Source organism: Prunus dulcis, chromosome 3 (assembly GCF_902201215.1).
Source record: "Prunus dulcis chromosome 3, ALMONDv2, whole genome shotgun sequence".
Lineage (NCBI taxonomy): Eukaryota > Viridiplantae > Streptophyta > Magnoliopsida > Rosales > Rosaceae > Prunus > Prunus dulcis.
Genome location: NC_047652.1, coordinates 20,727,337 through 20,747,965, shown reverse-complemented (window position 1 = coordinate 20,747,965; position 20,629 = coordinate 20,727,337). Strand labels below are relative to the sequence as shown.

At 38.2% G+C, this 20,629-nt stretch overlaps 2 protein-coding genes across 2 annotated transcripts; both read left to right on the top strand.

The window, feature by feature from the left end:
• Positions 1 to 68: 68 nt before the first annotated feature.
• On the top strand, positions 69 to 1,798 carry LOC117623241 (E3 ubiquitin-protein ligase Praja-1). Its single transcript, XM_034354149.1, has one exon. The coding sequence runs from the start codon at positions 177 to 179 to the stop codon at positions 1,305 to 1,307; it is 1,131 nt and encodes a 376-aa protein (XP_034210040.1). The 5' UTR covers positions 69 to 176; the 3' UTR covers positions 1,308 to 1,798.
• Positions 1,799 to 9,087: 7,289 nt separating this feature from the next.
• Positions 9,088 to 12,864, top strand: LOC117621969 (receptor-like protein kinase FERONIA). The gene is made up of 2 exons (XM_034352492.1): positions 9,088 to 9,791; positions 9,900 to 12,864. The coding sequence occupies exons 1-2, from the start codon at positions 9,088 to 9,090 to the stop codon at positions 12,862 to 12,864; spliced, it is 3,669 nt and encodes a 1,222-aa protein (XP_034208383.1).
• Positions 12,865 to 20,629: the final 7,765 nt, after the last annotated feature.

Here is a 20,629-nt window from a genome sequence, read left to right as displayed (position 1 = left end):
TCATTTTTCTTGATTAAACTTTAATTATTCTTTCACAGAGCAGGCCAAGACAAAGTAAAGTAAAATAAAATAAAATAAAATAAAAAACGAGGGAAGAAAGCCCACACAACATAAACTGAAGCACCACCACCAAACAAAATTTACTCCAATTTCTTCCATTATTAATCTTTGAAACTATGTCTGAGCTTTGCGCCACCACTCACCTACCCCGCGAACCACAACCAAACGAACCAGACCCACATACCCTAACTCTTGATCCCCTCGCCCACTGGTGCACCAACCAAAATTGCAACCCCTTCGCCGATCCTCCCGATTGCGACTGTTTCTCCGACGCCGCCTCCGATTCGGATCATGACGTCAGCTGCTTCGTCACCGATCTCTTCGACCGTCGCACCTCGGAGCGGCCCAATAACGACTGCGTGACCGTTCCGGGTTCGGGTTCGGGTTCGGACCCGCTTTCGCTTGAATCGGAAATTGGGGGTGTTGATGATGGAGAAGAAATGGGGTCAAATTTGGGGTTAGGGTTTGGTCTAGAGTCAAATTCTCAGGGCTCTGTCTCTGAATTGGGCGAGTTTAATATTCCACCAGGGGATGATTCGCGCGTTAGTGGCCTTCGGATTGTTGGGTTGGAATCGGAATCTGATTCGGATTCCGGTACCATCGATGATATAGAAAGTAATCGGATCACCGATTCGGGTATCCAATCAATCTGGGACAACCTTTTCTTGGTGGAGCAGAGGAACATGTTTGAAAATTCTGAGTCTAATCGGATCGATGGCGGAGTTGAAGAGCTCTCAGTGGCCTCTGGGTTTTCTACTGAAGAAGAAGAAGAGATTCCGGAAGGAGCCACACGAAGCCTGGAGTGGGAAATTCTCTTGACAGTCAACAATTTCCGGAGGTATGCCGATGATGATGATGTTGACTTAGAGACTGCAGAGTACATCAACACGATTTTCGGGCAATTCGTGGAGAATGCGAATGCCATGAAAGGTAGCCCTCCGGCGGCTTCAAGTGTTGTCGAGGATCTTCCCTTTGTTAAGTTCACAAAGGAGAAGTTGAAGAATGAAGAAGTGGTCTGTGCTGTTTGTAAAGACAGCATTGCGTCGGAGGATAAGGTCAGGAGCTTACCCTGTTGCCATTACTACCATCAGGACTGCATTGTGCCCTGGTTGGGCATTCGAAATACATGCCCGGTTTGCCGGTATGAGCTGCCCACGGATGATCCTGATTATGAAAGGAGCAAGTGTGAAAGGGCTACCCGTGGCGAGCCAGGCGATTCAGAGGTCAGGTTTGAGCAATTTGTGTGAGATGTTTATATAGCTATATATACTCTTCTATATATACTCTTGGTTTGCTTTGTGTAAAAATTGTAAATAGGCGTTTTTCGGGCAGTCTCATATCCAATGATGAAATGAAGCTTGTATTGGTTTTGAACATTTTATAGCTTTGGTTAATTTGGTGGAGTTTCTAAGTGTAATAAATTGCTTGTTGTTGGTGTTACTTGAGGTCTTAGTAGTGTTTATGCAGCAAAATGTTTACTCGAGAGATTGAGACTTGAGGTCTTAGAAGTTTGAAGAAGTATTTTTAGAGTCTAGAACTTTGCACCAAAAATATTTAATAAAGAGAGATATAAAGTTGTAAATATTGGGTTTTTTTGTTTCTGGGATTTAGGATGTGGATATGATTGCCCGAATAGTTTGGTCTTCTTTTAAGTTTAACTTGTGTTTTGGTAAGAACTGATGCCTTCCTGATTCCTTCCAGATGAAAATAAAATGTGTTGGTTCTTCTTGTTCCGTCATTCCTTAAACTTTAGTTTGCATGTAATTTTGGTTTCACTTTTTCGATGTTAGAGTTTGTGTATGTGAGAACAATTTTTACTCTGCTGCAATGAATTTGAAGGCAATGAACGACTTGGGGGCATAGCAAAATAGGAGATCCAAAGTTGGTGAATTTTAAATGTTTTTCTGTAAGGAAACTTAAGTAGGGTTGGTAAATTTTGCTACCTATTGGTGTACTCTCATATCTGATGCTTATTTCTCTAAGCATTTTTTATGTGTCCAATGTGATAAGCTTCAAAGGAGAGGAATTTTTACAGATTTTTATCGTCGTCGTCCAAACCCCAAACTCTTGTGTTTAAAAGACTCGCAAGTTTCCACTCGTTAGAGAAGAGATATGTGTGGTAGGGGCGTGTAATGACCTAGTTCTGTACTGCGCAAGCAGGTTTCATCAATGTGATTACTACATCTGCAATAAATACATCAGGCAATGGATTACTCTTCCTTCCCCACCTCGATGCAAACAGAGTGTTTGTAGTGGCAAGGAAGAAAATATCGGCCGCTATATCCCTTTTTTAGGTGTCGATACAGATACAGGGGGGTAATCCTATTTCTTCCCCCTTATCGGCAATATATCCCGGATAACCCCTGATATCCTAGATATTTACCGATACCAGACAAATAACCCAATACGTCCCTGAATCAATGTCAAAAACCAAGCTCTAATATTTAGTAGCTTCTTCTTTCTTCTATTCTCAGTCATTTCGGCTATCTTTGGCTCTTCCTCTCCTTTCTCTGGTTGCTCGGATTCTTGTGTGTTTGATTTTATTTTTCACCTAATCTTCTATATCTTGTTTCCTTTATCATTAAGTTTGACTCTTGTAATATAATGTTGGGTTATGCATTAACAGGTTGGGTTGGGTTGCATTTGAATAATGTTGTATGTGTCTAATTGTATTTATTCTCAGGATTTTCATCGCGCATTATATACATGTACATTTCATCAGATTCATATGCATATCTTATACTTAGTATATTTCATCGCGCATATCTTATTCATATGCATATCTTATACATGTATAGGATCAGTATACCCAAAGCAAGTCAAGTTGTGCATGCAAACAATAATGTAACGACAACTCATTGGACGTTTTGGTCGAGTTGTGCTTTTCAGAAAAGAAAACAAAAACACATTTCCATGCATCTCTTTTCCCTTTTTTTGGGGTAACTGGAAAATATCAACACATGCCTACCTACCAGACGCATCAACACATGACGATCAAAGATATGGTAGCACTGTAACAATAGAAAGCTTTTATATTTTTTGGACAAAAAACAATAGAAAGCTTATGCCTGAATTATTCTATGTTGTTGGCGAACATAATTTAAATATTTTCTTCTTAAAAAGAATAGCAAAAGGGGACGTGAAATAGAATAGGTTTTAATTGAAGTGTTGCAAAGGGGCTGCTTTTTAGGTTTTTGTAAATATGTTGCATCAATGTTTCATATCAGTTGTATTTGAACCAAATTAATTGAATGAAAAATTAGGGGCAGTGGGTTACGTTTATTGTAGTTGTTTGTCCCGTGATCATTCTAGAAGATTTAGTATTGTAAAATTTTAATAAATTGCAACTTTGTTAGGAATTGTGAATCAAATACAATTGTTCTATGTTGGAGAATAAGTTGTGCATAAACTTTAGTTTGCATGTAAATTTTGGTTTCACTTTTTCGATGTTAAGAGTTTGTGTATGTGAGAACAATTTTTACTCTACTGTAATGAATTTGAAGGCAATGAACAACTTGGGGGAATAGAAAAATAGGAGATCCAAAGTTGGTGAATTTTAAATGTTCTTCTGTAAGGAAACTTAAGCAGGGTTGGTAAATATTGCTACCTATTGGTGTACTCTCATATCTGATGCTTATTTCTTTAAGCATTTTGTGTGTGTCCAATGTGATAAGCTTCAAAGGAGAGGAATTTTTACGGATTGTCATCGTCGTCGTCCAAACCCCTAACTCTTTTGTTTAAAGGACTCGCAAGTTTCCACTCGTTAGAGAAGAGATATGTGTGGTAGGGACTTGTAATGACCTAGTTCTGTACTACACAAGCAGTTTTCTGCAACACGATTACTACATCTGCAATAAATACATCATGCAATGGATTACTTTTCCTTCCCCACCTCGATGCAAACAGAGTGTTAGTGGTAGCAAGGAAGAAAATATCGGCCGATATATCCCTTTTTTTTAGGTGCCGATACAAATACATGGGAGTAAGCCTATTTCTTCCCCCTTATCGGCAATATATCCTAGATAACCCCCGATATCGTAGATATTTACAGATATTTCCCGATACCAGACAAATAACCCATAAATTTGTCTTCAGTTTTGAAAGTAATCATATGTCCCAGCCACTGAATCAATGTCAAAAACCAAACTCTAATACTTAGTAGCTTCTCCTTTCTTCTCTTCTCAGTTGTTTCGGCTATCTTTGGCTCTTCCTCTCCTTTCTCTGGTTGCTTGGTTTTTTGTGTGTTTGATTTTATTTTTCACCTAATCTTCGATCTCTCGTTTCCTTTATCATTAAGTTTGACTCTTGTAATATAATGTTGGGTTATGCATTAACAGGTTGGGTTGGGTTGCATTTGAATAATGTTGTATTTGTCTAATTGTATTTATTTTCATATAATGTTGGGTTATGCATTAACAGGTTGGGTTGGGTTGCATTTGAATAATGTTGTATTTGTCTAATTGTATTTATTTTCAGGATTTTCATAGCGCATTATATACACATACATTTCATCAGATTCATATGCATATCTTATACTTTGTATATTTTGGAAAAAAAATTTGGGGTCAATACATTCATTGATAATTTGCTTAATATTTATAAAATGTTCACTTCAAAATTTCGTGTTTTTAAGCCAATATCTGTCTTTTTTGTTGATTTTTCCCAATACCTAAAACAACATCAATTTATTCCCCGAAATATCCGTAAATTGAAGTCTTGATAATATCTATATCGCTGATATTTTCATCCTTGAGTGGTAGTAGTAGTAATCTCCTCACTCCCAGCAGGCAGGCAGCGGAATATTAATATTAATGGTGAGTGTAGGTGCAAGGTTGTGAGATTAGTTTTTCCTCGTTACAAATCGGGGTACGAATTCATTGCAGAGATCTTCTCTTCAGATACTAGTGAATGGAGAGAGGTAATTGTATCATCTCCAGAAGAGTTTTGGTTTTTTCCAATTTCTTCCAGTGATGGTAGATCTGGGTTGGTGCTAACTTGACCCGCAACTTTCTTATTGGGTTAGATCCATTCACGATGATCAACAGCAACAAGAAGATTGAACAACTTTATGAATGTCGTTGCATTGAATTGGATCCGCAGTCTAACTTGTACTCCTTGGCGTGAAGAAGAAGGTGGAGGTGCTGCTGTTGGCAAAGGCAATTGCGATGACTAGTGTTATTATTTGCGAGTTCAAACTCGTTCTCTTGGGCTTTGCATTAACCCCATACATAATGAACGGGAGCCCAATATTTTAGACAGGAGATTCCTTTCGATGGGTGTCATTTTCTATATTTTTGTTGTTGTCAGCCATTAAGACGGATAAGATTAAAAGGGGAAAGAAAAAGGATGTGATAATTTTTACAGGATCAAGTATACCCAAAAGCAAGTCTTTGATGTTTGACAAAAAATGAAACAGCAAATCTTTGTGCTCGAGTTGTGCATGCCAACAATAATGTAACGACAACTAGAAGACTAGCACAGCTGATTAAAATTTTGGTCAAGTTGTTCTTTTCAGAAAAGAAAACAAAAACAACTTTCTTTTACATTTCCACGCAATTTCTCACAAAGATATGCATCTCTTTTCCTTTTTTGTGGGTATCTGGAAAATATCATGCATCTCAATGATAAAAGGAGACCGACAACCACATGCCTACCTACCAGACACATCAACGCATGATGAAGATATGGTAGCACTGAAACAATAGAAAGCTTTTTATTTTTTGGACAAAAGACAATAGAAAGCTTATGCCTGAATTATTCTATGTTGTTGACGAACATAATTTAAATATTTTTTTTATTAAAAAAATTTAAAAAAAAAGAAGCAAAAGAAAGCTTTACAAAAGAAGAAAGCAGTAACACCTTTACAAACCAATAACCATCCTCTAAATCATCATGTTAATTACCCTTTGATCTTTTACTGCTCTTGCTATTATCAAGAGCCCAATTAGCAAACTCAAAATTCTCCCCCTTTGAGTTACGCCAAGCTAACACCAACACCTCCTCCCAAGTCAGAAAAGCTCCTCCCTCCTCTTCTGTTAGCCAAGTGCCTTACACCCCCAGTGGGGCGGATGGCTGCTAGGGATTTAATTGCTTCTGGCAAATAGATCAATTTGAACAAAATTAGCATTTGTTATATAGTTGAATATGAACTTAACTTTTCTTTAGGTTGTTAGATTTTCAGCTTTTAAAAAAATTAATATATATTTTAATTAAACTAGAATTTTGATTTTTGTCCTTTGAATGAATATATGATTAATTATATTTTGCAGTGCACTAGTTTGGAGTTCAAATTATCAACCATTATGAGCAATTTCGTAGCTCAACCGTAACTTGCGATTTTTGGCCAACATCAGTGCATTTATTTCCAAGTATACATGGGAATACCATCCTTGTGGATCCGTATGCAAATGCTTTTCTATTTCTTTGTCGTATACAAGTGCTTAATTGGTACTTTGCAAACAGATTAATTTGGACAAGATCATGCCTCAAGAATACTAACTAGGCACGTTTTGGATATGGGTGTTGCAGACAAAGAAATTTTGGTGCAATAAATTTCATTGACAAGAAAATAATTAGGGTTCGGTGGATTAAATCGTGGGCCCCGTAATTCGCCCATGTGGCGTGTGACTCATCAAAATCGGATTAATTGTCAAAAATGACAAATGGCGACATCCGACGGAGTGCATCAAACGGTTCAAGATGAAGACAAAATTAAAGGAAAGAATCTTCTGTGATTGACTTTGATTTAAATCAAATATTAATCAGGTTAATCAATTAAAGATAATCTGGTTAAATTGCCAGATTATGGGAATTGATTTAAATCAAATCAAAATCCCACAAATCAAGGTTTTAAATAGGGAAAGTTATTTAGGTCAAGCATCCGACAAAAGTCTATAAATAGGAGGCCTCAAGACGAAAGAGGGGGTCAGAGAAAAAACCTGGCACTAAGAAGAAACAGAATACTCTCTGCATTCTTCACCCTACTTTGGAAGCGCCACCAAGCACAACAAATACGTGCCGGTTCCTTCACCATAGAAAAATCCCAAACACCAAACAAGTTTCGTGCTACCCGTTTGATCAAGATCAAGTCTCTACGACCCTTGTATCAAACACAAATTTTCTTTAAACACTTTGGAGATTGAATCAGAGGATTCAATACAAAGATTGTAACCATAAATTTCATTAATACAATATTATTTTGTACACGTGTTCTTGTCTCATTTGTCGCAGGAAATTCGTGTTTACAGGTGTATGCTTGAAAATAAGACAATGTGTACAATACAGTCTTCAGTCTGTTCTCTTATTATCTTGTGCAAATTGTAATCCAAAGACTTGTTAATTCTTCAAGTCCATGGCCAAAGCAAAAAAGAAGTTTAAAGTTGTTATCAAAGTCTCTATTAAATTGACTGATGTTGATCAAGAATCTTGAATTTAGAGTAGATGCAGTCAAAAGCTTGACTTGGAAAAGTCTTTGATGATCATATGTGTATGTCCCCACTTGTGCAATAGAAATTACAATCAAAGATCCACACACCCACACCAAACTTATCTTTAACTCTCCCTATGTATGTATATATATATATGGTTTTTAACTGTAAAGGTCTTTGAACTTTATCTCGAGTTGCAATTGGGTCCTTAATTTTTTTTTTTTTTGAGGCAATTAGGTCATCCAACTCTCTCATTTGTTCCAATTGAGTCCTTCCGTCAATTTCGCCGTTAATTTGAGGACTAAATTAATTAAAATATTTTCAATTTTAAAAATTGAAAAGAAAAACTGAAAAAACTGAAAAAATAAGAAATAAATAAATAAATAAACTTTTTTTAAAAAAATAAATAAATAAACTGAAGTGTTGCAAAGGGGCTGCTTTTTAGGTTTTTGTTAATTCAAGGGATAGGGTCAGGATTAGTATATATGCCCTACGTAAATGATGGTTCCTATACAAGATTATTATGGAATAGTTAAAGAGAATTCAAATTCTATTCGTATTCTTTGCTGACTGATTGGTTTGGTTATCTTTTTTCAGAGTGAGGAATATTGGAGATTCTATTAGCAAAATAAAAACTCATCTGGGCTGTAGCCCAGGTTAGTCCCTGATAATAAATATGTTGCATCAATGTTTCATATCAGTTGTATCTGAACCAAATTAATTGAATGAAAAATTAGGGCACAAGAACAATGCAAATAGGAACTGGTCAAGAATAATTGAATATTACATCCAAAATCTCGTGGAAAGCACATGAAATCATGAAGCATTCAAGGAAAATATCTAACAAGACAGCCATTCCGCTGTCAAGTAACCAACTCAAGTCTCTATCTTATCACGACGGCTGCCTTACAAGAACCGCAAGGAGAAAAAGTTTTAACACTTCCCAAAAACATGCAAAAGCAAAGGTAATTAGTAATTACCCTATCGAAACCCAATTGTTGGAGTTTCTTATTTGTTTTGTTAGTTTGAAACCAATTCCCACACACAACCAAGTTCCACGATAATATCTCACCAAGATATTCCTCTGCCCCGTCAATTTTATATTAATCGATTGTAGAGTTTGTGGTCCTAGTTTATTTTCCCTTCACATCTCTAGTTAATCTCTGTACAAATTCTGTATAGTTAGTCTACCACCCCGGTCAACTACTCCAGGGGATGTTGGTCATGTGGATGTGGATGACCTGCGGTCGTCATGGACAGAGAGGTGAGAGTCACTTTACACAAAAAGCTTTTTCAGATTCAAGACTGGCGTAAGAATCCAAACACACATGGACCGTCTTCTTTAGAGTAATTTCACTCATTTGGTATGGAAAAAGACAATGAGAGGCAATGACATTCACTATTCGTATGAATAGTATCTGCCATAGCAATATTTTTGTTGCTTTTCCACTCATTGTCATGATAATCCAAAAATAATTATTATTCACATTAGATTAATTTTATTTATATGTATGAAGAACCCAATTAGTATACGATCTTTCTCTTTTCTTGCTATTATCAAGAACCCAACTAGCAGCAAACACCTTTCCAAAACAATAACATGAATAAACTCCTTCTCCCTCCTCTGCCTCTTTACCTCCTTCCCCTGTTTCTGCAAATTGCCACCCTACTCTCTGCACCTATCTACACTCCGGTTGAAGACATCACTATCAACTGTGGCTCTTCCGAAACCTTAACCAACATATATGACAAGCGAGATTGGGCTGGAGATATCAATTCAAAATTTTCCCCCTCTGAATTACACCAAGCTAACACCAACACCTCCTCCGAAGTCAGAAAAGCTCCTCCCTCCTCCTCTGCTAGCCAAGTGCCCTACACCACAGCTAGGCTTTCTCTTTCCGAATTTAGTTACACAGTTCCCCTCTCCACCGGACAGAAGTTTATTCGCTTCTACTTCTACCCAGTTTCATATGACCCCGGCTTCGACCGGTCCAAAGCCCTTTTCTCTGTCCAAACAGGTGGCTTTACCCTTCTCCATGATTTCAATGCTTCTGTAACTGCTGATGCTGGTGACACTGAGACGCTAATCAGAGAGTTCTGTTTGAACATTGATGAAGGACAGAGTTTGACCATCACGTTCACTCCGAGTAGAGCAATCCCAGATGCTTATGCCTTTATTAATGGGATTGAGATTGTGTCCATGCCCACCAATCTTTACTACACTGCATTCGAAAGCCATGGAGTTGATTATGTAGGCAACGAAGTCAATTATCTCATCGAAAACATCACGGCGATGGAGATGGTGTACCGAATAAACGTCGGTGGAAGTGCACTCTCTTTCGACCAAGACACTGGGATGTACCGCCATTGGGACAGTGTAGTAGACGAGGAAAAGTACTTGGATGATTTGAGTTCCAGGTGGACTGTTCTTCCACAAAACGTTAGCATTAAACCCAACTTTGTGAAAATACCAGAGTACTCTGCTCCAGACGCAGTTTACCAAACTGGCCGGTCCATGGGCAGCAACCACACCCGAAACAAGCGCTACAGCCTGACCTGGGAATTTCCCGTAGATCCCAAGTTTCTTTACCTGCTAAGGCTACATTTCTGTGAGTTTGAGCCTGAAATTATGGACACCGGGGACCGATCGTTTCTAATCTATGTGGAGAACCAACTTGCTGAGCCACAAGCCGACATAATCCTGTGGAGTGGTGGAAATGGGATACCAATCTACAGGGATTACGTCGTGTTCATGCCTGCAAGCCCTGATCAGAAGAAAGTTAAGCTCTTTCTTGCATTGCAAGCAAACCCAAGAGATTGGATGACTAAATACAATGATGTACTCTTGAACGGCCTTGAACTCTTCAAACTCAGTGATACAAATGGAAATCTTGCCGGACCAAACCCCGAGCCACCTCCATACATTCCGGTCGATGCTATCACCGTTCAATGCGGCTATTCCGGCCAGCTGGTCAATCAGGATGACGGCCGAAATTGGACTGGAGACATAAATTCAGAGTTTTCACCCGTTGAAGTACACCAAGCTGCAAGTTACACATCCCTCGTAAGAGACGCACCTCCGTCGCCCTCCCTTGCCAGCAGAGCTGTGCCGTACAACAGATCGCGGCTGTCTCGCTCTGAATTTACATACACATTTAACCTCACCACTGGCCAAAAGTTCATTCGTCTGTATTTCTACCCTGTTTCATATGGTGTCGACTTCCACCGCTCCAATGCAGTCTTCTCCGTCAAAGCTGGTGGCTTTACCCTTCTCCACAACTTCAACACTTCTCTCACTGCCGATGCTTCTGGGATGGAGACGATATACAGAGAATTCTGTGTAAGCATTGAGGAGGGAGAAAAGAGTTTGAACATCACATTCACTCCAAGCCGGGCAAGCCCAGATGCGCATGCCTTTATCAACGGCATTGAAATTGCATCCATGCCTAGGAATCTTTACTACACTCCACCGTACAGCGATGGGGCTGATTTTGTTGGCAAACAAATCAACGTCCGCATTGAAAACACGACTGTTCTAGAGATGCTCTACCGATTGAATGTCGGGGGAGCCTTACTCCTTCCCAAGAAAGATACTGGCATGTACCGCAAATGGGATAGTCATGATGAGGAGGAAAGTTACTTGGACACTTCAAATTTAAGTTTGAGACAAAATAGTAGTATAGAACTCAAATTTAACATAATTGCAAAGTACACTGCGCCAAAAGAAGTTTACCAAACCGGTCGGTCAATGGGTGAGGACGCCAACATAAACAAGAGCTTTAATCTCATCTGGCAATTTCCTGTATATTCCGAGTTTTCATACCTGGTTAGGCTTCATTTTTGTGAGTTTCAACCTGAAATCACCAAGGTTAGAGACCGAATTTTTACAATCCAAATAGACAATCTGACCGCAGAACAAAGAGCCGACGTAATTGACTGGAGTGGTGGAAAGGAGACACCAGTGTACAGAGACTATTTGGTATCCATGTCTACCACCGCGGGTGGAACCCCGAGCAAAGTCAACCTCTCTCTCGCATTACAAGCAAATCCAAATGCTGGAATCTTGAATGGGCTCGAAATCTTCAAGTTAAGTGACTCAAATGGCAATCTTGCTGGACCCACCGATTTGACGCCGTCAAGTTCAGTAAAACACAACAACAAGTCCAATCGTATACTTGCCATTGCTGCCGGTGTAGCTTCCGGCCTACTTGTGCTCTCTGTCCTGTTTGGATTCCTGATTTTCAGGCGACGACTGAAAGCCAAGTCCTTTGTCTCCATCCACGGGCCAACCAAGTCAACAGAGACTCGCGGGTCATCTTTACCTCCTTATTTATGTCGTTACTTTCCACTGGCTGAGATCAAAGCCGCCACCCAAAACTTCAATGATAGTTTCATAATTGGAGTTGGCGGGTTTGGGAACGTGTACAAAGGCTATATCGACGACGGTGGGGCAACCCCTGTAGCTATCAAACGGCTGAAACCCGAGTCATCACAGGGAGCCCATGAGTTCAAGACGGAAATCGAGTTGCTCTCCCAGCTCCGCCACCGCCATTTAGTGTCTCTCATTGGATATTGTACAGACGACAATGAGATGATCTTGGTGTACGATTACATGGCACGTGGGACCCTCGCCGACCATCTCTACCACAAGGATAACCCGCCTCTTTCTTGGGAGCAACGGCTTCAAATTTGTATTGGCGCGGCACGAGGGTTGAGCTACCTTCATACCGGTGCCAAGGGCACCATCATCCACCGTGACGTGAAGAGCACAAACATTTTATTAGATGAGAAATGGGTGGCCAAAGTATCGGACTTTGGACTGTCAAAAATGGGCACTACCAACACCTCCAAGACTCACATTAGTACAATGGTGAAAGGTAGTTTTGGATATTTGGACCCGGAATACTACCGACGTCAACGGCTAACTGAGAAGTCGGACGTGTTTTCGTTTGGCGTAGTACTGTGTGAGGTACTGTGTGCAAGGCCGGCTGTGATGCATACGGTGGAGCTAAGGCAAATGAACTTGGCTGAGTGGGTCCGGAGCTGTCATCGCGACGGGGAACTTGATCAAATTATTGATCCAAGCATAAGGGGTAAGATTGAAATTCAGTGCCTGAATCAGTTTGTTGAGATTGCAATGAGTTGCATGAATGATAGTGGGATTGAACGGCCGTCAATGAATGATGTTGTGAGGGCGCTTGAGCTTGCATTGCAGCTCCACCGCAACTGCATTGAAAGGAACAATGAGGTTGCCTTCGTCAATGATAGTGCCGATGCCGAACTTAGAAGTTCTAAGCCAGGTTGCGCAACAGATGAATCCATCCAATGTATATCTGAGACGATCTTTTCTGAGATTAATGATCCAAATGGGAGATAATGGACAACATTTTTGAATTACCCAAAAAAATGTATTTGTATTTGAAACCAATAATATTGAATGCAAATAAATTACTTGGAGTAACAGCATGCTCAATTTTTTACATGCAAGTCTTGGGGGAATATCAAAATAGGAGATCCAAAGTTGGTGAATTTTAAATGTTATTCTGTACATGTAATGTTCTTCTATGAACGACGTGGAGGTGGAGCTGCTGCTGCTGCTGGCAAAGGCAAATTGTTGTGAGGACTTCTGTTATTATTTGTGAGTTTAAACTCATTTTCTTGGCTTTGCATTAAACTCAGACGGTATGACGGTATGATATGTCATTTTCAATATATATTTTTTTTGTTTTAAGTGAAAAAGCAATTATATTGTCAGCCATTGAATTTATTTTAACAAAATCAGACGGCTAAGATCAAAAGAGGAAAGAAAAGGATGTGATATGTTTTTATATTATAGGATCAGGATACCCAAAAGCAAGTCAAGTTGTGCATGCAAACAATAATGCAACGACAGTTCGAAGACTAGCTCAGCTGGGCTTTCGTCTTGCCCGATAAACAATACTTAGCCTAATCTGGGCTTTCGTCTTGCCCGATCAAGGGTTTTCTTCTTGTCTCATCAAAATATACACCGCCCGATCAAGGTCATTAAGCCCAATCAAGGTATTCTCTAACCAAAATATGGTTCTTCTGTTTGATTAGGTACGCCCTATGCCTATCATACTGTAAACGCACAGGTGAAAGAATATTGAAGTTTTCTTAATTGAGGCATAAAAAAGAACTAATCCAAGCTAGTACCCTCTTGGAGCACAATAGTTCGATTAGAAGTCGGGATCAACGCATACCCAACACATAATCATGCAAATACACACATTCCTATTGGGTCTTTCGATCTCAATAGTGGCACGCTTAAGCAATCCAACAACTTAGAACCCAGAGAAGGAGCCCGATTTTCACCCACCAACATGGATCGGGCCCCGTTGCTCTCTTTCAAGCCCAATTCAACTTTCAATTGGATCATTAAGAGGTTCATTCACTGTCGAAATTAGTGGTGTCAGCGTACAGACACACTCGGGTCATTGGTGTTGCACATTCTACACCCCTGGCAGAAAAAGACATCAACAAGAGGCTTCCAATTAATTGCTTCCAGGGATGTTCGCTTTGCTTACACAATGGAATGCTGAACTCGGTTGGTGCAACATGACACACAACTTTCTTATTGGGTTGGATCCATTCATAATGGTCAACAGCAACAAGAATTGAACAACATTACGAATGTCGTTACATTGAATTGGATCCGCAGTGTTTGGTGAGAAAAATAAAGGCTCACAAACAAATTCCAAAACGCCTGAAATCTCTTGCTTCCTATTCCAATCGACTTTATATGGGCGAAGGGAAGGGAAGGGAAGTAACTTTTTTAGGCTTCAATTTTTATGACTAATTTGATGGTGGTAATGGTATGAGGATGTGACCTCAAAGCCATGCAACCTTTTGAATTGAATAAATCCCACAAGGATCTCTCCTCAAAGCACTGCCCAACAAGAACAACTTTATTCAACTGGAAACAAAGTGCGTATTATTTATTTACAGCCTGAAAATCTGCAACCAGAACAAAAGAAGTATTCCTTTTTCAAACTGTTGCTAAACAAAAACGAATGGATACCCATATATGATATCATCAAGAATATTCATAAGGACTCATCATGTGGTTTCAGAGACACGTGGAAATATTGTCCAATACACATAGGACATAAAAATAAAATATTTCAACATGTTCCATATATATTGGATGGTACACCAGCCACGTAGTATACCCACAACATACAAAAATTACTCGTGGTTTCATTATTTATCTATCAAGAAAGGCAGGGCAACAACAAAATTGGAAACCCAATATGATACCACCAATCACTCACTCACTCACTCACTCACTCACTGACTTTTTGAAGAATTTACAAGGGACTAACTAACTCTGCACAAGAATGAGAAAGTTAAAATTAAAAGAACACCAAACGACATGGCCAATCATACCAAATCCTAATCCCACAAACACAGAACAAAAAAAACCCCTGATAATTTTACAAGTTTCAATCTCTCTTGATAAACACTACTAAGTAAAATGAACAAGCAATCACTACAAAAAAAACTGGCAACAGTTACCATTATTTGGTGACATTTGGTGACTAATGTGGGGGTAACTAAAGGATCCTTGGTTATTGTTCAATTAGGACACATGGTCCTTGACACTCACAATTTCTTAACTTTTTTTTGTTCAATTTTGGAATATAAATATATATATTTTTTGGTTGCGGCTGCATATTGAATTTCCTCATTTTTTACAGGTTGCGTACTTATTGTTATTGATATTAACGAGATCTTTCAAATTGCAAAACGTTGGATACCAAAAAAAAAAAAAAAAAAAAAAAGGGTTGGTTTCCTGCTTCAGTCTGATTTATTTTCTGTTTTACTTGTATTAGGGTTCTTTCTTAATTAGTAGACTTATTTATTCTACTGCCAGCTGTTTGGGGTGAACCAATCTAAATACAAACCCTAAATATCGATCAGTTAGCTCTCAGTATCCAAATCCGCCGCCATGGCCATATGGTGGAAAGTTAGTGACCGAAGCACTATCTCTTTTGGAGAAATACCGGACGGTGACGATATTCCTCGCTTTAAAAGATCGAAAAGATCATCATCATCACCAAAGCTGAAGAATATCAATATTGATGATCTCCCAGACCTTGTGTTGGTTGATATTTTATGTCGCCTTCCTCATAATAAATTTGCTTTTCGATGCAAGTGTGTGTCCAAGCGCTGGTGCGCTATCATCTCCGATTCTCTCTTTATTCGCCACTTTAAAGTGAGAAGTATATGCCAATCGTACGTACCCTGATAAACTACAACATTAAGATGGGGTTGAAGGAGCGGTCCAAGTTTACTGATCCAGTGGCGGAGAGATCACTCCAGTCTTTGAGGAGTTTCCTCCCTACCTTGTCCTCCAAGTTAACTGATTTGGTTATTGACAGACCATCCGAGGATAAACTACCAGTCTTTGGCCACGAAGATCTAAAAGCAGTTGTATTAGAGACGTATAATGACTTAGTTTTGTGTTGTGCATGCAAGTATTATCAACGCGATTACTGCATTTGCAATCTCTACACCCAGAAATGGGTGGCTCATCCTCCCTCGCCTCAATGCCACAAAAGAGTAGTGGCACTAGGGTTCATCTGTGATCCTCCCTACTATAGCTACTATGGGGAAGAAGCTGAGTTTCATAGAAAAGAAGCAACCCAGCAGCGTAATGCTGCCGAGTATATATATAGACATAGGGTTGTAAGAATTCCTGAATTTTCACATTGTCAGGACCATACCTTCAAATACTACGTGGAGATCTTCTCTTCCGAGACTGGTGAATGGAGAGTGTCGTATGTTTCATTCCCCAAAAAATTTGCATTCCATAGAGTCAATCCCAGTACTGGCTTTGCGTACAAGGGAATGTTGTTTTGGTTGGGCCGTCATAGAAACAAAGGTGGTCTTGCCTTTCTTATTGGGTTCGATCCGTTCGACACGAAGAATAATAATCACGAAACAATTGATAAGAAATGTTTCATTGAATTTGATGAGCAGCCGGCAATTGAGGGCCTAGATGGAGATGTGTCGGAAATTGAGTGCCTAGGTGTGTGCCAAGGCTGTCTGCGGATGTTCAACTTCGAATTGAGGACAGGTTCTCTGTTAGTTTGGGATTTCAAATTACCAGAACCAGCTGATGATCAGATGCTCAATGGAGGCAGCAACTGTTTGATTTTGAAACACAGGGTTCCCATGGATCCAAGAGATAAATTATACATGGACCGGATTAAGCTGTGTGTTTTGGACCCAAATAATAAGGATATTTTGTATTTCTATCGAAGTACACATATATTTGTCATGTGCAACATCCGTACAAAAACGTGGTCAGAGATAGCAAAAGAAACTTGGGAACGAAGTGATGCTCCCTTGTTACCATTGATTTTGCACCCTCCGTGGCCAACCCCAGTTCCTACACACTTCCCCGTGAGAAGAGTGCCACAACGAGTTGGAACTTGTTCAACAAGACATGGTCAATGTAAATGTAATTGACGTATTGGTTTTACTTTTGGGGTTTGTTTAATGAAACTTGCTATATGATAAAATAAAATAAAGTAAAAGCTAAGATTGGGGGTTTTTCTTTCGCCAAATGCATATATTTGAAAAGTCCACATTATAGAAGACTTTTGGTTGAGAATTCCACAATATTTTCGCATCGATATGTTTTCTTGTTGGGGCCTTCTTATCCTCTAGGTCCCCTCCGATGTTCATACGTATTATTAGGCTGGTTTGGTGACTAGCATTGAATTGGATTAGATTTATTTTATGGTATATTTACTAATTAGGAATTAGAATTAGAAATTGAATTTCAATTATAAAAGATTTCTATGTTTACTTCACATTAAGGAAGAAAAGTAAGTGCGTGAATTCCTGATTTTGGAGGAATTCAATTTTTTGGTGGGAGATTGTATTCTAATTCCTAGGAACTAAACTATTAGGAATCCATCTTTTTTATTCATTATATCTTCACACAATTTTAAAATTTGTCATCTACTTTAACCTAAAAAAGATGACATTTTAGTAATTATCACCACTCTTACCCCAATTCCATATGGTTTATAGTAAACAACTTTAATAGGAATTTGAAATCTAACTCTCCTCAATCCATATGATTTAGTAAACAACTTCAATAGGAATCCAAAATCTAATTCTCCTCAATTCAATTCATCCTCAATTCAATTCCACATAATTCGATTATGAATTAGTAAACATGCCATTAAGGTATGTTGAAGGAGAAAATAAAGGTATGGTTAAAAGATGTGGATATCATTTTGTTGGAGTTACATATGATAAGTTTCCTTCCTAAGTAATCCATTTTCTTCCTTTATTTCTAATTCATCATGCCTTAAATCTATAGTCTATTACGTAATCCTAGCCACCAAAAGAGCACAGGAGATAAACCATATCCAGAATTAAAGGTTCCCTACCACACATTGCTACACTCGCCTAGAACAATTCAACCATATGCTTTGGTCTTTTAGGAACTTGGCATAAACTAATTAGCCCCTACCTAGGGTATAGTAATCACATATTTCAGCCCCAAAAAATCCAAAAATAAATTTAACGTCCTTGTCCATCAATATATATTTGCCTAATAGCAAATGGCATGCACTTTTCAACACCCAAGTCACCCCAAGTCACTTGTGACATCGTGAACTACTATTACTTTAACTCTAAATAATGAATTAAAGTAACAGTTTATTTCATTCACTTGTGACATCAAGATCTCTATTCTTGTATTGTTTTGTTTATTGAGTTCAAGTATAATCTCAAAATCTCCTTTTGAATATATATAGTTTCAAAGATTATAGCAGCAGTTAATCTGTCAATTTGGATTTGATTGCTTCTCCAAATGAGGTAATGGATCCTTTAAACCAGATGGTAATAAATTAATTCACCCCACTTCCAAACCTATCTGTTTGAACTATGCATGAATTGGGGTTACATCATTATCAAAACACATAACAAAAAGAGAAGCTCAACAAAACAAACCAGTCATTTTCAGTAATGGGGATAACCTTGTGTGGCTCTTGTAGTGCCCGCAGAGACAAAAAGAGCACTCAATCCCTCTAGAAAAACTTTACAATTTGTGTGGCCTTTGGGAGTGCCATTGGATCAAAATTCTTCAAATTAAAGGTCACCTTCTCATTCAGAGAAGATTTTTTTATTTTTATTTCGAAGGAGTGGGGACTTTGGAATTATTACTTCAATCATTTTGGCTTTGAAAATGAAGTCGTAAGAGGATAATATTGCAGCTAGCAATATTTTTGCCTGCCTCTTTGTTCATGATTTTATTATGGTTTTCACTTTCCATTATGATTTGCCTTCTTGGTCATTTTTAGTTACCAGTTGCTGGCCCAACCAATTAGCCCACCAAACATGCATTATATATATGCTGTTGTTTCAGAACCTATACCAGCAACTACCCTTTTTATTTACAATTTGTGTGCTAACATATCTGGTTGATCATGAATTTATAGGCAAAACAAGGATGATGTATTGATTAGCCTACAACAAATTGCAACCCTATCCAATGGCTTAATTATGAATGCCTATGCAAGCAGTTTTGGCTTTTTCAAAGAATACAACCAAAAACCAATCTCTTCCTCTCTTTTCTGTTAGATATGGCCATCATATTGTGTGTTGGTATTTGTAAATTGATAAGAAATATTGGTCAAGGAACAATGGATTATGAACAATTTGGCGAGACAATGGCAAAAGATTATACACATAATGTTTGAGGAGGGTAAGAAAACAGGAAAGTTCCTTGAATTTTTGGCTAGAGGTTTAAAGGCTCTAAAAATTATCCAGATGGGCTTTAATTTATTAAGGAAAAGATTTAGAACTTGAGAATCTTGTAGGCATAAAGCCAAGTCTAGCTATAAGGACAAGCATTACAAGAAACTCAACACAAACTCATAACCCAACTTTTCAGACCCCAAAAAATAAAAAATAATAAAAATAATAAAAACCCAAAGGCTAACTTGTTTAATTTTAAAATACCAAATGCTTTAATTCACCTTTTACTTTTAGGAAAATACTTCCCTCCTTACCAGATAAGTAGGAGCTCTTACATTCTTGCCAATAACAGTGTAACATGTGTGCATAAATTTTTCTTTTTTATGATTCACAGGAAGGTGGAGTTACTTTTTCTTAACTTTCTAAAAAAACAAAAAACTTTCCCCTCATTTCCAATATCACCTTAGGTTCACCATCCAATTGAGTTAGGCAGGGCTTAAAAGCAATTCATCCAAAAACAAAACACAATGTTTAAGCACCACTAATTATATAAAATTTAAATCAAAATCAGACCAGCCACCAAAACCATTATAAAAAAAATGAAAAAATAGACCAGCATTTGGTGTTATATTTTTTATGGCCTAGCAATTGAGCACCATCCAAAAGGTTGAAGAGTGCTTGGATAATCTAAGACATTTGTACTACGAAATCACCATATAATTAGTAGCAGAATCAACCAACAGCAAAGAAAACAAACAATATTGAGGAGGTAATTAAGCACTCAAATTAAATTAATCCGAAACCAAACGTCATTTGCTTAAAATAAACCTGCAGCTTTATTATTACAAGTACGTAAGCACATGTACCTATTAGGCGTGTGAGTCAGTCTTACTAAAAAATACACCACCCAGAATTAAGTAAATGCATACATGCGTTGCACCATAGATGCCAAATCTTGTTAAAGTATTACTTAAACAAAGATTATTTGATGGACTAAATAGTCTAGAGAGAGAGAGATTAGTTTAATTGCTTAAACAAAAGTGGAACTGGAAAGAAGAAATAATTAAGAGCGTTTAATATAAGCTCATGATGGGTTTATCCTATATTAACCAATCCCTTGAGATCTGATGATCTCATTAGAAACAAGGAGGAGGATAGGTGGTACATAATATGCATGCTCTTGGGTTAAGAATCTGACAAGTGTACGAATTCGAAAGATTAGTAAACTCATGCAAAGGGAAGAATGTTTGACTCCTCCCTTCTTAACAATTCATTTCTTAGGCATTAACATATTATAGGATTTTATTTATTTATATAAGTGATATTCTATTTCAATTTAATCTAAATTACGGGAGGGGGATTTGGAGCAGGGACGCTCTAACCAACTTGACTAAGCATAT

Bases quoted from the DNA above. Each gene is read 5' to 3' on its own strand.
- LOC117623241 (XM_034354149.1), top strand. From the start codon at position 177: ATGTCTGAGCTTTGCGCCACCACTCACCTACCCCGCGAACCACAACCA.
- LOC117621969 (XM_034352492.1), top strand. From the start codon at position 9,088: ATGAATAAACTCCTTCTCCCTCCTCTGCCTCTTTACCTCCTTCCCCTG. The intron at 9,792-9,899 runs GTACCGAATAAA...GGATGATTTGAG, and splicing joins ATCACGGCGATGGAGATGGT to TTCCAGGTGGACTGTTCTTC.